The sequence below is a fragment of the Corvus brachyrhynchos genome, unplaced genomic scaffold (genome assembly GCF_000691975.1).
Source record: "Corvus brachyrhynchos isolate BGI_N302 unplaced genomic scaffold, ASM69197v1 scaffold91, whole genome shotgun sequence".
Classification (NCBI taxonomy): Eukaryota; Metazoa; Chordata; class Aves; order Passeriformes; family Corvidae; genus Corvus; species Corvus brachyrhynchos.
Window position 1 is genome coordinate 3,903,199 of NW_008236442.1, and position 19,131 is coordinate 3,922,329.

Here is a 19,131-nt window from a genome sequence, read left to right on the forward strand (position 1 = left end):
TTATGATAGAATATTTTTATAAAATCATTTGTACTAATTTAAGCATTTATCATTATATGCAAAAAGATTTCTTGATGAGAATATTATAGACGGTGCATGTTTTTGACATTAGCATTTTATTTGGATGACTAATCTTGCAGATGTGAAATTTTAATGAATTATTCATGAAAAAAATCTCTCCTCTGAAATTTCAGTTTGCTGCTAATGCTAGTTATTAAACATTTTATTTTTCTTTACAAAACTTGATGAAGAAAATAAATGTGTGCTTACTCGAAAGAAAAAGAAGGTGGGTTTTTCCTTTAGTTTGTCTCAGGTGACAGCACCACTCGGGACTGTGCTCCTCGTGGCTTTGTGGAAAAAGGGGTTGATCCTGCAAACCCCTTTTGGCAGGGGGGCAGTGCACATTCCCAGCCCTTCCTACCAAAGCCAGCAGCACCATTGCCATCAGGGCACTGCACTGGGAAGGAGCTGCAGGATGAAGACCCCAACCCCTTCCTTCATGTTTTAAAATAGAGTTCAATGAGAGAGCAAATAGCCCCCTTTGACCCCAACGGGCAAAACTGAAGGACCTCCTTGGAAAAATGGATGAATTCTTTGAAAGACAGTGTCTTCCTTGCTTCCAGAGCTCAAGCCTCACCCAACTGCCCTGAACAGACTGTCCACAAAACCACCACTAAAATACTTTGTACTTGGATGTGGTTGGAGGAGACTCAAGGAAAGAGATGATATTTGTCCATCTATGAATGTCCTGGGACATGGATGAGGGGCAGCCAGCTGCTCCACAGATGAGGGACCATTGGGATGTGACATCAGAGTCACCGTGAGGAGGAAACAACAAAAGAACTTCGGACATGGCAACTTGCATTACCAGTGTGAACAACCAGCATTTTTATTGCATTTGAGAATGCTATAATGTCAGTAATTAGTACTGACTACACAACATTTTTTATTGTCTGTATCAACAGACATGGAATGATGGAATTACAGTTGATGTAAGGAATGAGTTTCTTTTATGCCTTATCAAAAAAAAAAAAAAAAATCTTGTTACTGGCAGCACATACACACGAAGCACCATGCTAACAGTCTGGACTGTACCATTTTCATCAAGGCTTATGGGTAGAAGATACTTGGTTACCTGTTCTGGGCCCATTAAAATGCAGTCCTGAACTGCAAATTCACCTCGCAAGACTAGAATACTAAATGACTTCTGAAACATCTAAAAAATCACTCTGAGTTCATTAACCAAAGGTACCAAAGGATTTCAAAAGAGTTTAAACACGTTTGGTTTTGGTTTTTTTTTTCCCATGCTATAATGAATGTGAGATTATTGGCGATCTGAAAACTACAATAGTTCAAAATTATTTTAAAAAACTTTATATATATATATATTTATGTATGTGTATATATAAAATATCTAATGATCTGCAATATTTGTAGAACCAGCATCTCTGCCCCGGTCTCTCCCCGAAGCTGAGCTCCAGGAGAGGGGAGGTGCAGGACCTGCAGCGGGACTCTTGCGAGTGAGAATCAAAAAAAAGGTCGTATTTTTTATGGTCACTTGTTCTACATAAGCCTTGATTTTATTTTTTTTTTTCATTTCACTTCTAGTTGAATGCAGAAACCTAACAGGTTTTACATTTACAAACTTTTTTTTTTTTTTGTGGACAAGGAAGGCTTTGACTCTCATTCCTGACAGCGATTTACCTGATACATGGTACTACTTTCATAATGTACGCTTTTCTTTGAGAAAAAAAACATGTAACAAATTGTCTTTACATCTTGGCACCTTGTAAAGTTTTTTTTTTGTTTTTTTATACAAAAAGTTCAATAGTTTGACACTCCCCATTATTAATCACTACTTCACTGATAAACTTTGAAAGTGTGACCCTGGAATTCATCATGCAAAATATTTACTGCAGCAGGAGAAAAACATTTTTTTTTAAACAATTTTTTTTTTTTCCTTTCAAATATATGAACTTTGTTTAAGACAGCCAGAAAAGGCAGTGGTAAGATAACAGAAGGGGTGGGAAAGTATCAAAAAAACCAGCTTAAACACAAAAACTGTACAAAAATGCTTCGATCAATGATAACAGGAGAAAAAAAAAAATCTGTCAACTATGTTACAATTTAAAAGCTGAAAAAAAAAGTCAGGGATTTTCTCCCACATGTCAGCAAATGTCATCCAATATTCTTAAAGCAAGGATAACTAAATAAAATACATGTGCAGCGTATTCTGCAATTCCATTACATACAGTAGTTTTTTTTTTTCAAAGCTATTTTTTAGTATAGTTAATATAAAGCAGTTGCACAAAAAGCAAAAGGTGTTTTGACAAACAGGTCTGCATTTATTCCTTTTGAGGAATGATATCTAAAAAAAGGACCTTTCCACCTTTTCCTCCCTCCCCACCCTCCCCCCAAAAGACAAAGGCTCACACAGACACAGTGGGATATATATGTACAACATAATAAACCCCTCCCTAAAGAAGCAACTGTATATCCAAAGGGATACAGAATCAGAATTGTAAAAATCATAGTGAAGTTTGCTTGATGTAAAGCCTGAGATTTTCAGTTGGTTCTTCTGCAAGGCTGCAACACCTGCCAGATATGTTAAACTCTAATTTTTTATTTCTTTTTCTCTTTTTTTAATTTTTTTTATTTTTGCTACAGTCTTTAGACTAAGCATGCAAGACATACAACTAAGTGCAACTGAGTGAAATGTATTTTTTATTTACTCATTCCCTAACAGTTTGGACTGAGGTATGCGTACTAACAGTTTCTCATGCTGTTATCTTTACTCATGTCTAGCTACACATGCTGAGAATGAACTAATCTACCAGATTTTTATCCCCCTTCTGAATACCGAACTAACCAGCAAACCACTCAGTTTCGAAGCACAGGGCTCAATTCTCATGATCCCTGTCTGGCTACCGCCGGCACGTCACGAAGCTGCCTGGATATAATTTAAACCAAAAAAAAAGAAAAAAAAAAAAAAAAAAAGAAAAAAAAGTGTTTCCAAATGACCACAGACTGCCCTTTTTTTTCTATTTTTTTTTCCTTGTCTCTTTGAAACAGAAAGCAGAGTTGAGTTTTATAAAAGTTAACTGCCAATAAAATTTCTTGTACCAAAGCTTATGAGTGGACAGGAGTGTTATTTCCTTATGAAAAATGCTGACCAAAAACTAAACAAAACTGAGCAAATGTGCCAAGACCAACCAAAAGTAAAGCAGTCATCCCAGCACAGTCCCGGAACAGAAGTGGCACACAATCTGTAGAACCAAAGACCAAAAAATTATTATTATTTTCTTTTAGTTCTAGAAATACCATTATGTCGTCCAGTTAAATTGTGGGAGCTTTTCTGTTCTCTTCTGTGTTTTATTAAACTGTCTCCTTTATCTGATACTCTTAATTTTCCATGAAATAATTGTGTCTTTGCTTTCTTCAGCTCCCTTCTCATAGCTCCACCAGTAACACTGATTCCTAGTTTTAGCCTCAAAAGCTCTCCTCGATTCCTCTTTACAGACTTTCATTTTGGTCACTGTAAAGAATTGCAAATAAAAAGTAACAACTTTGGTTCAGACATCTACTTGGCCTTCTAAATTTTCTAGAATAAAGGAGCAGTTTCCCTCTCAGGTTAGCAATAGCCCACATCTTGTCATTTCCCTCTAAATCAACCTCCTTTGATCAACAATAAGAGGATATTTGGCTTCATAAGATAAAGCATATAACAGAGAACATAATTTACTTTTGTGTAATATCTTTGGTAATTTTAGGAAAAAAAAAGGTACAAAGAAGAATATAAATTAAGCTCTGAAAGGCTTTTCGAAATAATAAAAAAAAAGCTACAGTCCTACATAAATAAATGAGTGACGGAAAAGTGGTTGCAGAATGAAAATGTTTAGGTGTTTGGTGACTGAGGTTTACTGACCTATAGCAACAGATTTTGTATGTCATGTTTGCTTTGCAGAGCTTTGCCAGTTTTGCCTAACAAGCCCTGGCGCCAATTCTCTCCCAACTCTCCCGACTCCTCCGGCGAGGTTTCCATACTGGCTGGTGTAATATTGCATAACAATCCTAACTGCAGTACGGGATTTGCACAGCTGAAAATTAACACTTTAGCATTAGTGGGGCCCCGTCCTTATTAACTCCCATAACAAGTTCAGTCTGAAATCTAATTTGTATTCAAACAGATTAACCACCAAGCAATCCTGAACTGATGTTTAACCGTGAAACATCACCACGTACAGTAACAATTTAATGAAGTCATCTTTCCAACCACTATTTGCAAATGCAAATGTAAAAAAACAATAAGAAGAAAATAAAGTTGTAATAATAAATGTTTAGGTGCCCATCTCGGTAATCTTAGATATTCCAAAAAGATTTGTTGACCCATTAGAACTCGTGTTAAACAACCGAGAACCTGCCACTGTACTATTCATTCTCTACTAAAAGTGAACTCTGTTGGTGCTGCATATGTTTCCTTGTGCTGTTCAATTTTGTGGCATTTGCTAATATTCACCGTTGCTGCCAAAAAAAGAAAAATCAAGAAAATCAAAAAACCCAAGCAAAACAAGAATATATTAAAAATACTGCTTTGTGGAATGAATCTGTGTTGCTTCCTACAGTGTTTCTATGTTCATCTGTCATTCATTCTCATTCTTGCAGTACTTCGTTCCTCTCTCTCCGTTGGACAACCCTTCCACATGTATTGTGCAGCATTTGGGACCTTTTCAAAAAACAACAACAACAAAAAAGGAGACACCGAAATGGAATGTTTTCCATAGCTAAAGAAAACATGGTGGCATCTGAAGGAAACTGGAATGAATGACAGAAAAAACTACAAACAATTCAATGACATTCAGCTTCGTATAATAAAAACACCTATTAACATTCATCACAAAGTACAGAAAACGTTGAAGCCTCCGAGAGGCCCTGGGCCCAGATGAGGCCTGAGGTCAGAACTTAAAACGGTAGAGGAGAAGTGGGGTGGGAGAATAAAAGCAATACATTAAAAAGTTTGGGATAATTTTTTCTTTGAACCCCTCCCCGATATACACGCTCACACGCACACACACATACCCACACACGTGCACACACAGGCCTTCCCCATCCCAAATGGAAGCAAAAAAAAAAAAAAAGAAACCAACCAAAAAACAAAACAAAATGGAGTAAAGGCAGTGATAATCAACATGCAGTACTGTGCAAATATGTTGTCCATTGGAATCCTTAAAATCTGGGCAAAGACTTGATCTGCAGTTCAGGTGTACATGCTCAGTTTGATGTCCTCAAGTGTCCAAAATTGGCAGGACCTGCAGTCCACAGCTGGCTGCTAAATGCAAGTGAATCAGTTTAGCAAATTTACAACACTGATGTTGACTGTAAGAGAGGAAAATCCCAAGTACCAAACAAGTCCATCCAATGCACAGAGTACAAATTCCTTTTTTCAACAAAAAGTAGAAAAATCAAAAATACTCCCAAATGGGATACTTGATGGCACTAAGAGTTAACATATTTCATAGTTGTCAAAGTGGACTGAGAATCCTCCAGACTGTACAATAATGGAGAGATTTCACAGCTAAGTTTGACGTGTTCTTCCAATCTTCATTCTCAGGATAACGATGTCAGACATACTCATTCTATGTCCTCATTTACGGGTTCATCTTCATAATCTCTGTCATGATCAAAATCTGGACTGTGGTTGGCTGTTGTCACTAAGGATAGTGGGCCTTCATTTTCATCTGGGTCTAATGGTTCTTCTTTGACATGCACGGGGTGCCTGGGAAAACAAAACAACAGGCAATCAGCTAGCTGGTCATTAAAAAATGGTTTTGACAGCATGGGTGGTTTGGGAAGAAAGGTGAAGTGGTTTGGGGGGTTCAGACCTGGAGGGCCAGGTCTGAGAGCTCCAGGTCACCAAGGAGAAGACCCTCAATGTCTCTGCTGGCCACAGAAGCCAAGCCAAGCACTATCTCCCAGGTAATAATCAACAGAACAAGAGTAAACAGCCTCAAGTTGCCCCACAGGAGGTTTAGGTTGGATATTAGGAAAAATTTCTTCACTGAAAGAGTGACCAAACACTGGAACAGGCTGCCCAGGGGAGTGATGCAGTCACTGCCCCCAGAAGCACTCAGAAAACATGTGGATGTGGCACTTAAAACATGGGTTAGTGGTGGGCTTGACAGTGTTGGGTTAATGGCTGGACTCGATGATCCTAAAGGGCTTTTCCAAGCTTAATGATTCTAAGATTCCATGAAGGCTATGCCAGGCAGGCAGCACTCAGCTTCCCCGGGAAAACACTGTGGGAGGAGCACCTCGATAGGGTTTCCGTCTTGGGATCGAGAGCAAACGCTCTCAGCTGACACGTTAAGTTAATATGATCTTTGGATAAATAAGTGGAATACGCATCCGAAGGGGAAGGCAGCGGCCTGCCAAGGCCTCCGCGCGGCGCAGGCTGGGCTAATCATCCTCGCTGTGTGTGCAGCGTCTCTCGTTAACATGCAGAACCTGTGAGACAACTCTCCAGAGGACGACCCCAAGTGAGGTTCTATCATTAATCAACTTCAAGCAAACACAGCAAAGAGACACCATGATACATGCTTTAAACTCCAAATTAATGCATATTTTTACAAACTGTCAATAAGGGAAGAAAAGCCCTGCCAGGAAACACAAACAGAGAGGAAAAGGCTCGCTCAACACAACAATATGATAAGAAAGCACAGTCCTAACGAGAATAATAACACTGTCAGCTGTAAACAAGGCAGAACATGATCCCCAGCTCATGGTGGGCACAAGGATGTACTAAAGAGATGAGATCTGCCAAATTTCTCATTACAGCAAAGCACATGAATAACCCGCAGGGGAATGGGGCTTGGTCATTCAAAATGGGTATGATAACAATTGAAAAATGTTGTTCGTAAATCATATTTACAACAAATCCTATACAAATACAAATTACCTTTTTTTACCTCTTTTTTTTTTTTTTTTTTGTTCAGCAGCTTTTGAAATGTAAAGTAGCTATGTGAGTCAACAGTGTCTTGTTGGTGGGACTTTATAGGAAACTAGGATTTTATTGACATTACCAAGTATTAATAATGCGACACAGCGATGGAGACCCTGTTTGCTTCCTAAATAATTGATGTTGTAGGCAATCCCTTAAAATAAAGTGTTAATGAGTTCAAGTCTCACTCTCTCATTGAGTTGATATCCACCCTCTGAGACTCTTGTTTTTTTCTCTTTGCAGGCTGATTTAACCCTTTCACATATGCATCATGAACACATAACCTGAAGTACACACCTTCACTGTAAGAACTTTTTCTCTGCTTGCACAGATTTGCTTTAAAATTAATGATTTAAAATAGCTGCATTGTATTTTATGTTTTGTGTGGATAGGAACAACAACACTGTTTGTACTCCACTGCACGGACAGACAACAAGGATAAATCACTGAGTAGAGAAGATGTACTTAGCATCCACAGACAGACCAAAGCCAGCCTTGCCTACTTCAAGTGAGTCAGCTGTACCCTTGTACCCTATTTATTTATTTAGGCTTGAGCCCAGATCAGTTTAGGAAGCATCCAATTTGCTGACTACAGACAATTCTTATGTGAGCTGCGAATGCCTTTCAAGTCTCTGCATGTTTCAACTCCTTGAGTTGTAAAGTGCTGGATCAATACTTGAGTATTAACTGCACCTTCCAACTCATCCAAAGGAACAGTGGGGAGAAGTGATGCAGTATCCATGTACACACACCTTCTCCCTTCAAATTCACTAATAAGTTATCCTATCAATACACTTCTGTAAGTGAGGAGGTTCCTCTGCATGTCATGCAATTTTTGAAAAAATTACACACGGAGAGCACTGCTCATACAATTTTAACCTAACTAGTGAAAAAGGAGGGGTAAAGAAAAGACTGGAAGGAGACAAGTCAAGGATGAGAAGTCAAGAATTGGCAAATTGGCAAGAATTGGTATAAGAAGTCTCACAAGCAGACTGTCACGTTGGAGGTGTGCACGTGCTACCTGTCCCAGCAGCTCAGGGCCTCAGTGAATATTAAACTATGCTGAATACCTGCAACTAGAAAAACTTATATTATGAATAGGCTGTGGGGCCCCCTCACTTGGGAAAAAACATGAAATGAAAAACAGAAGAAAAAGGGGGAAAGAGCAGCTGCACTGAGAGCCCAATAAAGCCTGTGCTACCCGGCCTTTATGGCAGTGATCTTTTTTACTGATGTTTTAATGTCAAAGTCTTGCTTTTTTGCTTTCTGGTTTTGATGATGCTGCTGCTGCTGGGCTTATTTATTTTTTTAAAGCATTATTTTTGAAAACACAGAAGGGAAATTTTCAAAGGGGAGAGGAGAGCATGTCTCATGCAGTGGAGAGGCCTTGGTACACGGACTAGAGTTTCTCCAAAGGCTTCCTGGTGTCCCAATGCATCCCCACCACCTTAGGTGCCAGCAGGTTAGACAGGTGCTCACTGTGCCCACCACCACTCAAAGTGCTGTGAAAGCTCATTCAAACGTCCCCAAACCTTTCCAAAGCAAACTCTGCCCCTCTTCTGGTTTTGTTGTGAAACCAGGTGGTTTTAACTGAGGTTCTCTGTTGGAGTGAAAGCTCCTCTGGACTCAGGCCAAGAGGAAAGCCAAAGCACAGGAGTTGAATTAAAACCTTTGGAGAAGCTGAGATACATGAACCCACACCAAAGTGAAACAGAAATATGGATCTTTAACTTTTAGTAGAAATATATGCTAAGTGCCTTAAACATTAAAAAACTGTAGCAGAGACCTTAAACACAGTTCTTACTGCAGCAGTGTTACCTTTTCACAGAATTTCTTTACTTTAGACAAAATATAGATAGAATTACACTGTACACATTTTTTAGACAGAGTGTTCACATAAACAATAAGAGCTGATAGAAACTGTACACACGAATCTGTGTAATACCTATGTCACACTTGCGTAAGGCTTATGATTGTTAGAATTAAACCAGGATAGGTTAAGAAAGGAAAACTAGAATAGTGTGTTAATCTTATTGGTCAATTAACAAATATAATCCACACTTCTGTAAGAAAAAAAATATAGAGGAAATTAGAAGAAGCAGCTGTTTTCTGCCTGGTGTTTGCTGTTGCTGCTTGGCTTTATCATGTAACCCCCTTGAACTCTGCCTTCAAGACAGCTGTGAGACTATGAAATAAAGAACTTAGCAGAACAGCAGCCTCCTCTGCTCTTTTACCCTGGTCCGAGATGGAAGGGTATCCCATCAAAAGCTCAACAGTTCTCTTTGAGGTTTGGTGTGATTCCCAGAGGTCAAAAAACAAAACTTGAGGTGTGAGAAGCAACAGAAGTTACTAAAAGCTGTGCTCGATCCTGGGTGAGACAAAGCCAGAGAGGGCCACAAAGCCATAGGGAGCAGAGTCACACCAGCCTCCCCCAGCACCTCACATGTTGCACAAACATCAGACAGCGAGCTTGGCAAAACCTCTATCCCCTAAATGAGGAGGTTATCTCAGTAACACACCCCCCAAGGGAGAGAGCTGCAAGGAAAACAATGCCAAAAAATTCCAACTCCTTGTGTATTCTGTCAGCTGTAACCACAAAATGGCATGTGAGGAGGTAGCCGTCCAGAATCCATGATTTTTCTCAAACGTTTTTGAGCAACTGAAATAAATAAGCTTAAATAATCTTGAAGGCAAAGGGAGACTTTCATAACCTCTCAAGTAAGTCTGAATTTCTATTTACCACCCCACCAAATCCTCAAATTGAGGAAGGAAAACTTCCTTTAGAGACTGAAGAATTCAGTCTGCTGAATTACAGAAAAGGTAAATGCTGGGTTAAGCAAAAAGAAAAAGAATGGCGGGGAGGAAAGAAGGCAAAGAAAAGAAAGGGTTTCCCATTTCTGTTTTTATAGCAGCAGAAATTCAGCACATTCCTTTTAAGTAGATGCCTGGGACTCCAGAAGGGGTTAACAATAAATAACCTTGCTGAACACAGATTCCCCTTCTTTTCACATCTGAGTAATTCTTTTGTTTGTCCACTCTGGGAACAGAGGAGTTTTTAATAAAGCTGACTGTTGTTTAAAGCCACTGAGTTCTGGTGGTGCACACAGCATGGAGTAGTTTGCTTTGTGGCTACCTTTGGAGCATATCAGGATGAAAGTGTTATGTCCCCAAGCTGTAATTATGCGACTACTTTCTAGTGGTTCAAAAGGAGGGAGAGAGAAGGGAAAAAACCCACCCTAGCTGTGGTTCAATGTGTCATAAAAAGGAAACGAATGAGCGGTAATAAGACTTCAGCTGAAGTGTTAGACTTCTTAGCTGTCATGTTAACAAGGTCCTTTAAACCTTACAATAAAGTTTAAAGCTTGATTTCTTCTAATATACTGAAATTGTTTAAAAAATAACTCGCATTATGACAAGGAAATCTGTTCTGAGAAAAAAAATGAACACGTTGTTAACAAAGCACGAGCATGGAAAATAAAAAGGCTTCACAGCGTCTGGAAAGTCACTGTTGACTCATGATTTTATTTAGTAAACAGGGTAAACCCCATGACGTGTGAATGGTGTTCTGGCTTTAGATCCCTTCAAACTACTTAGAAACACCATTATAACGGGGAGGCTCCGAGGCCGGGATTGGAACATCACCCGGCCACATTTTACTTAAGCAGAAAGAAATGTTCAGCAGAGAACACATATATTATCAATTCTGAGGAAATGAAAACACTCAGGAAACAATCATTTCCATATTACAACAGAAAATTGGATTTTCTGGTGAATAATGAAAATGAGGCATCACTCCCCCCAACCTCCTCTCTCTCCACTATTTGTTCTGTGCCCCTCACCTTGGTATCAATGTGCTAAGAAATGATTATTAAGTGCAGCAAAGGCCACAGCTATGCACGGTTCTGGAAGATGTCCTAGCCTGTTTCAACTTGGTTGTTTTTCCCTCCTCTCAGTCTCTTCAAAGACAAGGAAACCTTAGGTGAAATGAGAAGTGCATGAACTGCACTAGCCTTGAACTTACTAAAAGATAATTACTTGGATTAACGCAACATCATAAACGTTCATCCTTGTCTGTTAGGCCAGGAGAAACCCTTGGGAGAAGTCTTGTTTCTGGAGAAAAGCCATGTCCCTCCATTCCTCCTCCACGCCGGCCCTGCATGGTCACGGGCAGAGGATAACGAATTGTGACTAAAACTGCCTGGAGATGAATCCGTCTGTGAGAGACGGAAAGTGTGTCATGCAACGTTACTTTGGGAGAGATAATTAATACTGCACAAACAATCACTGGAAAAGCTAAACACATTATTTGAATGTTTTGAAGTAAATGGTAAAAGACAATGTTTAAATTAATTATTAATTAAAAATGAATGTTGCCATCTTTAAAGATTTTTTTTTCAAAGCACTTTGTGCACTGATTTAAAAAGCTGCAATATCAAAGTATCCAGAGCCTCAGATTCCTTCGTGCCCCCTCCCCTCTGACAACACATTATGCAGGTGGGAAACTTTTTTGCCATTAAATGCTAATTAGTTTCACAACTAATTACTACCGTGGTATTAGGTTAATGTTTTTGTACTTTTTGATTTAGACTTACTTTTGTAAATCCCTTATTCAAATTACTTTGAAGTAAAAGACTACAAATTAGTTCTCTTTTTAATGTGTAATGTGAGCCCTGGTGAGCCAGCCAGTAATTTTACAGGCTGTTTTAAGGAGCGGGGGGAAGACGGGCAGCACGGTCACTCACAGGTACCCAACTGCTTCTCCGCGCTTTTGGGAACGACAGGACTTGTAAACTCCGGCTTCCTCACCAGCCGCCAATTACCCAGCGTGTGATGTGAGGGGAGGGGGGAGTTTACAGCTTTGCAAACTCACTCCATCACCCCATAAATACCGCACACACCCATCGGGGCATCACACCCTTCCTGCCTTACCCTTTCCTGCGCCCGCCCGCTGCCCGGGTGCCGCTCACGTTGAGCAGGGCCGGCAAGCCCCCGTCACTTCGTGTGGTTATAGACGCGCTCATTACACCGCCGTCTGTTGCTATAATGCCCCTATTAATTCTCCTTTTGATATTTTAAGAGCAATCTATAAATCACACAGACCTTCATGTTAATGCTTAGCAAGACCGTTTTGTGTTGAGTGGTTTTTTTTGGACGCACCAAACAAGCCCATTTCCCAGCTCTGCCCAATGGGCTGTGCTCATCACGTAGACTGCGGGGGACAGAAATCACAGGTTTTCTCCAAGAAACGTAGTTGCCTATGAGATTTTGCAAGGTTTAAAGAAGAGAACTGCAAACAAGTGAACAATTTTATAGCCCTGTGTGCTTCTTGGACTGGACTGAGCTGATCAGTTTTATGTGGAAACTGGTAAATGGCTCTTTTATGTTCTAATCACCCTAAGCATGTCCCCAGATGGAGGCAGATGTCTGCTCCTGCTGCTCCAACCATGAAGCTCAGGAAGGAGCCAGGAGTCTCCAGAGTGACCCTTGAGCAGATGGAAAGACAAGACCTAGAGCCAGCATGCGCTTCTGCCGTACTTACATCGCTTGCATAGGGGAACGTCCTGGACTGCTGTCACTCCCGTTACTGTTCGTATGCTCCATTGCACCATTGAGCTCTTCCCTCATCGCACTGGCTAAATTGCCCAGAGTGGGATTTCCCATGGAAGCAGTAGTGTATAGAGGTATACTGTTCTCAGCCATTGAAGCCTGCCAAGGACACAAACAAATCCATGAAGAGCCATGACTAACGTTTTTATACATTGCACAACACACTCACTTGTTCCAAAACATTCTCCACATCTACATTATTTGCAATTACAGGTTCTTTTAAATATTGTACTTTCTGATAGGTATTACCCTGGTTCCATCAAGGGAAATTTAACGTCATTTAGATCTGGGTTTAAGGATTCATAGCTGTATTGGCTTATAACGGGATGGAGCTTTCCATTCCCTACTTGGAATTACACCCCCTGGAAAAAAGAAAATGTCCTTTCTCTATTTTTGCTTCATGAAATTATGTTTGGGGCTTTGGGGTATTTTTTGTGGCTTAGGTTTGGGCTTTGTTTCTAATGAAATGGGGAAAAAAATTCGAACTGGCTCAGCTGGTAATTCTTTCCCACTGGAATGAGTGGGCACCAAGCAGGAGTGCAGCATCACCGAGTTTGGTTTTCCTTGGGACATGTGTGAGGCTGCCATCAGCACTAACTGGATCAGAGCTGCACCAATCTACCTGGGAACTGAACCACTCCATGTGGAATTTTTTTAAACCTCACCAACTCAATTCCTACCTTACAGGTCTGACTATTTTATTTTGATTTTTCCCTTTGTTCTAAGGAAACACCATGCAGCGGCACACTGGAGTTAACTTTCTAAGTGGAAATCTTTGTAGGAAGAGAATGAACTGTTAAATATTTTCCTTCTGATTCCCACCGTTCTGCCTGCTAATATTTACTGTGTGTCAGCATTAGCTCATGTTGACAGCACAGTCCCGGCCCGGCGCAGCAGCGGTGGGAACGCAGAAACCTCGAGCCCCGGAGGAGCCCAGTGTTTGGTGGGGATGGGAGGCACTGGAACGGGAGGGAGGCACAGGGATGAGAGGCACAGCTTTCCAACGCTGTAGCATCCAAGGACTGGAAGGACATTTAGCCATTTCACCCATCCCAAATGGATGCAGCTGACATCATCTGTGGCTCTCTAAGCTGTGTCAGGGCCGGGCAGCCACAGACGCTGGCTCGGCAGTGCTTGACCTGCGCTGGGAAGAGGTCAGCTGGCTGCAGTGGCCAAGCAAAAAAATTCATCAGGCTGGGTCTGCATGATGCAAACCTGGCCTGTGGGAGGGGAATCCATGCAAACGTACTCCCCACCAAACGCTCTTGCCTGCTCCTAATTCCTGGACAAAACTCCTCACTTGCTGCCAAGCTGGCAGTTCTTCCCAGGCGAGCACAGCCAGAGACAGAGTGGGGGGAGATGGGATGGGAAGGGAGGGCAGGACCAGCCCTCACTGCAGCATCTCCAGGAGCACGGCCCCTTTTATTCTTCCTTACGTTGACCTCTCCATGTGCAGCCCTATGTGTCACACGTGATTACAAAAGCTATTCTAACGGGGAGGATTATTTTTATCTTCTTGATTCAACAACCGGCAAACTCATTGTGATTAGGGGATGCAAAGAATGGTTCACATTTCCTGCACTTGGCAAAATAATGACTCAAGTTCTTCACCCACAGTGATAACTTGTAATTGCAGTAAAGCAATTTACTGGGGGAGAGGTGGGACACAAGGAGTATCTGCTAGAAGACAGTAATAGGGGAGGGGGTGTTTTGGGAGCCCCTGTTGACCCGCTGGCAAAAGAGAGAACTGGTGAGAGCTGGAGTCCCCGTACCTTCCACAGACAGAGGGGGGAGAGAGCTGCTTCTTCTCCCTGGCCATGAGGGAAAACAGATAGAGGACATGTCAGCAGGGTCTGGGTGAAGGAGAGGGGTGGCTGTCACCCCACAGGAAAAGACACCATGCTGGTGGCACACAGCCCCCCGTGCAGACCCCGTGGTGCTCACAGGAATGTGCAAGGAGCAGGCCTTCCCAGAGCCCACAAAAGCTGGGGGGAACACTGCTCATCAAGTATTAATTAGACTGAATGTAGGCCCTGGCAGGCAAGGCAGCCTTGTGTCCTAGAGGAATTTGTTGCCCAAGTGAGGTCTGAACTGCCCACAAGGCAGTGGCCACCCACATTATTTGCCCAGACCCTCTACAGCCCCAGATAACCCACCGGGATTTTGACTCCAAAATCCAATGGCGGGGAGAGAAATGTGGAACCTGCTGGTTTATTTTCACCCTAAAAGAGGACCTGCCTCAGTGCAATGGTTATTATTCACCCCCACTTATTAGAGGGGTTACAGTGGTAGCAAATCTGGCCAAGGCTCCTCTCTCCATCAGCTCAGAGCACACGATGCTATGGGGGGCATGAGGACATGGCTCTCTCAGGAAAAGTGGGGAATGGAAACAGTTTGGAGGTTATCACGAAAGACAAGAATGGATGGAGATGACGACAACGACATGTGTTTCAGAAATAAAACACGAACAGTTCCATATGATAAGCATATTAATTGAAATTAGTCACATAGTTAACAATGTGAAGAAATGCAGGATCATTTCATTTTTGCCTTTCAGCCTCATGAATGCAAAATGTGCTTGTAATCTTAATACTATTCAGGAGACAAAGCAGTCTTTAAAAATCACACTTCACAAGACTCAAGGGAAAATAAGTTACTAATGAATGGTATTTACAGTTGCTTCATTTAAACATACTTTCCTGGGTTTTGCAGGAGTTACTGCATAAACTCAAAAAATTAGAAGAAAGGTGAAACATCATTTTCCTCCTAATAATCTGTTTCTTGGTTCTGAAAAGAGAAGTCTGCTAAACCTTCCACAAAACATGACTGCCCAAGCAAATACCCATGGCATCAGTGAACTTCTTGAGAGGTGACCCCCAGGAATTACCTGGGGGGCAACCATGCATGGTGTTGCCTTCTGGATTCATTTATAATATATAGAAACCAGGTTTGAACCCCCCCCCAAACACACAGACCCCACTACAAATCACGGCATGGTAATGCATTTGCATCTTTGGTTTATACAGCAAATACTGACTTTACTTAGGGTTTTTGAGGTAAAAATTCGAGTCAGGAATTTGCTGAAAGGAAAAAAAGGGCACCAGAAAAAGGGCTGGAGACATGGACACTTTTAGGCTGCAAGTTATTAATTCTGTACCCACACTTTGTGTATTTCTGCATCGTGAAAAAACAGAATTTTTGTCTTACTATTACAGTTTAAACCAATAAAAATGATCTTTTCTTTTCTATAGGAATCGCGCCGTTTATTTTTTACCAACAATAGGAAGATATGCAAAAATAGCCCTTAAAAGAAAAGGGGGAAAAAATGATCTGCTTTCTCTTTAAAGCCATGAACAATAGAAGGTCACGTGCCGCAGTATCCTATCATTCAGCACATTAATAGCTGTGCTAGAGTAATTACACTTGTGGTATTTTTGCCTCAAGTGAAATTCTGAAATAAGAGGATGGAAATTATGATACTGCTGATAAATATTAATAAGTGAACTTTTAATTTTTTTGCCACAATATTCAAAATGCTAAGCATCTAGCTAATGCTGAAGCAGCCTGATATGTGTTTGCCTCCAGGGACTATGATGCTTTATGCACTTAAGAAAAAAGTTTAACGGAATTAAAATTTAATATCTAATTAGAGCAAGGCTAATATATTTTGAAATGAGTGGGGAAGACACACGCCTCTGTTGCATATTTGCTACAGTCATTAATCTTACCTGTAAAGCAGCATTGAGAGGTGTGCAGTAGGTGTGGCTGGTCTGTATGTTTTTAATAAGAGAAGGGTTACTGCATAAGAAAAACATAAAAAGGAGAGTTAAATGCAACCAACTTCTGTGCGAGCGTTTCAAGCACGTAATGCTTCCTCCCCCACCAGAAAACTAGAGCTGAGACTGGTTTTCCATACGAGTTCTCTTTCGTGTCTCTTTTTTTTTTTTTTTTAATATCTGAGTTTTCGGCTATGGTTATCATATTTGCCTTTACTAAATAAGGAACATGATTATCTCTTGACGTTACCTCGCCATGTGTTCTACTACCCTGCGTTAGTGGCACATCTTGGCATCTCTGCTCATTGTAGCTGTGTTCAGGAGAAATTCTCCAATTTTCGTCGTGTCTGGGAGCCCGTTACCAAGTGAAGGTCCATCATGAGGAGGCAATGATCAAAAGCATCACGGGACATTTTAAACTCTGCTTCATTCAAATGACTCTCCAAGTTGCTGGCAGCGGAGTCTCTCCCAGTGGAGGGGGGCACCACGATGAGAAAGGATTTATTTGATCGATGTTATTCCCTGCCATGCCAATGGCCATGGTGAGGGGCTGCCCACACCATCACCCCAAGCAGCCCGTGGGCAAGGAGGCACGAGGGCAGGCGGCCCACAGAAACCACCACACTGCCCTAAAAGCCTTTTTTAGTAAAAAATATTCTGGTGTGCTATTTTGGACCCTTATTTTTGTCAACTTTACATAAGGGACCAGATTTGAGGAAAAGGAATGGGGACCATATGCGTTCTCTCTTTAGGAGGCATCCCAATATCATGGTTCCATCGGGAGATTAAAATAATGAAATAGAGACTAGGTAAAAAAATGCCCATGCAAAGCATCTCCCAAAAGTTTTATCACTCACTGGGCATGTTTTTATTTTAATTTTATTAATGTGGGAATAAATTATGGTGAGCAGAGTCTTAACTGAGCCCCTTGAACAGGGACCAGCAAGGATCAGTTGTCCAGGACAGATGGCCTTCGAGTAAAGGTCAAAGAAAATCCCTCTGGGAAGCCCAGGAATATTGGTGCATGGTTGTTGGTAGGCACACGATGGCCTGTTGATAATCTTTACAGCTGGTCTCACTGCATTTTCAAACTCTTTAAAGTGAATTCAGCATTTCTGTCTCATAAGTACCTTACTTTTCTTGATTAGGAGTTGCAAAACAAAGCATACAATTGAAAGCAAAGGAAAATATCAGAATTAAAACTTATCTGAAGCCTTTCCTGGCATATATCTGTCTTCCTGACACGTCTACAGCAGCATATCTGCGCTAGCGTGGATAATTATCTTAGTCTACATTGCTCTATAAATAAATGCTTTAACAAACATGTCAGAGTAGAGTTATTACTACAGGCATTTGGATTATCAGAGTAGGACACACAAAATACACATAACAACCAAAAATTTAGTTTCTTTAGCAGCAAAGGTGATGTCACTATTTTGTGAAATGCAAGTCTACATGAGATGGGTAAATCATGCAAAGCAAAGCAACAGCAGAAAAAAAAAATTAAAGCAAGTAAAAGCTCTTACTGTGCAACAAGCTCGCCAAAGTTTTCATCAGGGCAGTATTTTCGAGGACGGCCTCGTTGAATATGACGGCCACGTTTAAACTCTTCATCATCAACAGTCCAAAAGGACCCAAACTCATCCTCTACTCTGATAAAGCACTTATGCAGTGAGAGGTTGGTGCGAATGGCACCCTGGGACAAGAGCAGCAGCAAAGGAGATGAAGTGGAAACAAAGGGACACGGGATCGGGGACAGAACAGACATCAAATACAAGGAAAAGGAAAAAGAAAATAAAATGCAATAAGCATAAGCAAATGGTTTGTGAGGGTTAATATGCATTGCCACCTAAAAGCTACTAGCATGTGATGCAACAAACACCAAGCAAGCAGGGTCAGGGTACTGGTGGGCATACAAACAGTAGTGATGAGATGTTTGTCTTGGTTTCCCTTAACTGAGACAATGCGAAACCACCTGTGGTTGGTCTAACACCAGCTAGCAGCCAAAAGCCTCTACGTTAAACTGTAAGCATGATCCGAGCTAGGCTAAGAAGTTCAAACATGGTGGACATACCCACTGATCTTTTGTGGCCTTCGTTTTTGGAACTCTAGTTCATCCACTGTCCATACTGCCCCTTTAACGTTTTCTACTCGCACAAAACACTTGTGAAGACTAAGATTATGACGCACTGCATTCTGCAGCAAGTATAAAAGAGAAAACATTCAAAAACCTTCTATGAGAAAATGCTCATCATTGTCCAAGAACAGCAGCAGCACAGTCAGCTTGACAGTTCTCATTTTGCAATGTTAAGCCCCTTCCCCTCCCCGCACCCGCTTGCTTTCCCAGGCTCTTTACATCTTATTTTGCAAAGACAAAATAAATATGAAAGCTTAAACCCAAGATTAAAAATTCACATTATTCTTATCAATTATCCCCAGTGTGACTGAGAACAGCCACTATTTTAAGCATGCATGTTGTAGAATACAGCACATTTCATACAGAACACAAGAGGAACATTGCTTAGACTTTTTCAAAACAAATATATACTCTCTGCAAAAAGAAATTTCTCCCCTCCTGGAAAAGAAAGCAGTTAGAAAGAACAGAAAAGATTTTATATTAGTACAGTCGACTGGATTTAGCTGTGAGGCGCAGGAGCTGGTGTTGCTGCGGTTTCCCACAGCTGGGCTAATGTGATTCAGGTGCTGCACCTCCCTCCACACCCACAGCACGGGCCAGGGGCTGGGCAGCACCCC

At 41.2% G+C, this 19,131-nt stretch overlaps 1 protein-coding gene across 1 annotated transcript in view; it reads right to left on the bottom strand.

The window, feature by feature from the left end:
• Positions 1–864: 864 nt before the first annotated feature.
• The window catches only part of FOXP1 (forkhead box P1), a 345,408-nt gene continuing 327,141 nt past the window's right edge, over positions 865–19,131 (bottom strand). The window contains exons 16-19 of the mRNA XM_008643610.2: positions 18,452–18,573; positions 16,330–16,399; positions 12,534–12,700; positions 865–5,773 (exon numbers count right to left, since the gene is read on the bottom strand). Of these exons, the coding sequence (XP_008641832.1) occupies positions 5,629–5,773; positions 12,534–12,700; positions 16,330–16,399; positions 18,452–18,573 (504 nt within the window). The 3' untranslated portion in view covers positions 865–5,628. The remainder of the gene's footprint in view (positions 5,774–12,533; positions 12,701–16,329; positions 16,400–18,451; positions 18,574–19,131) is intronic.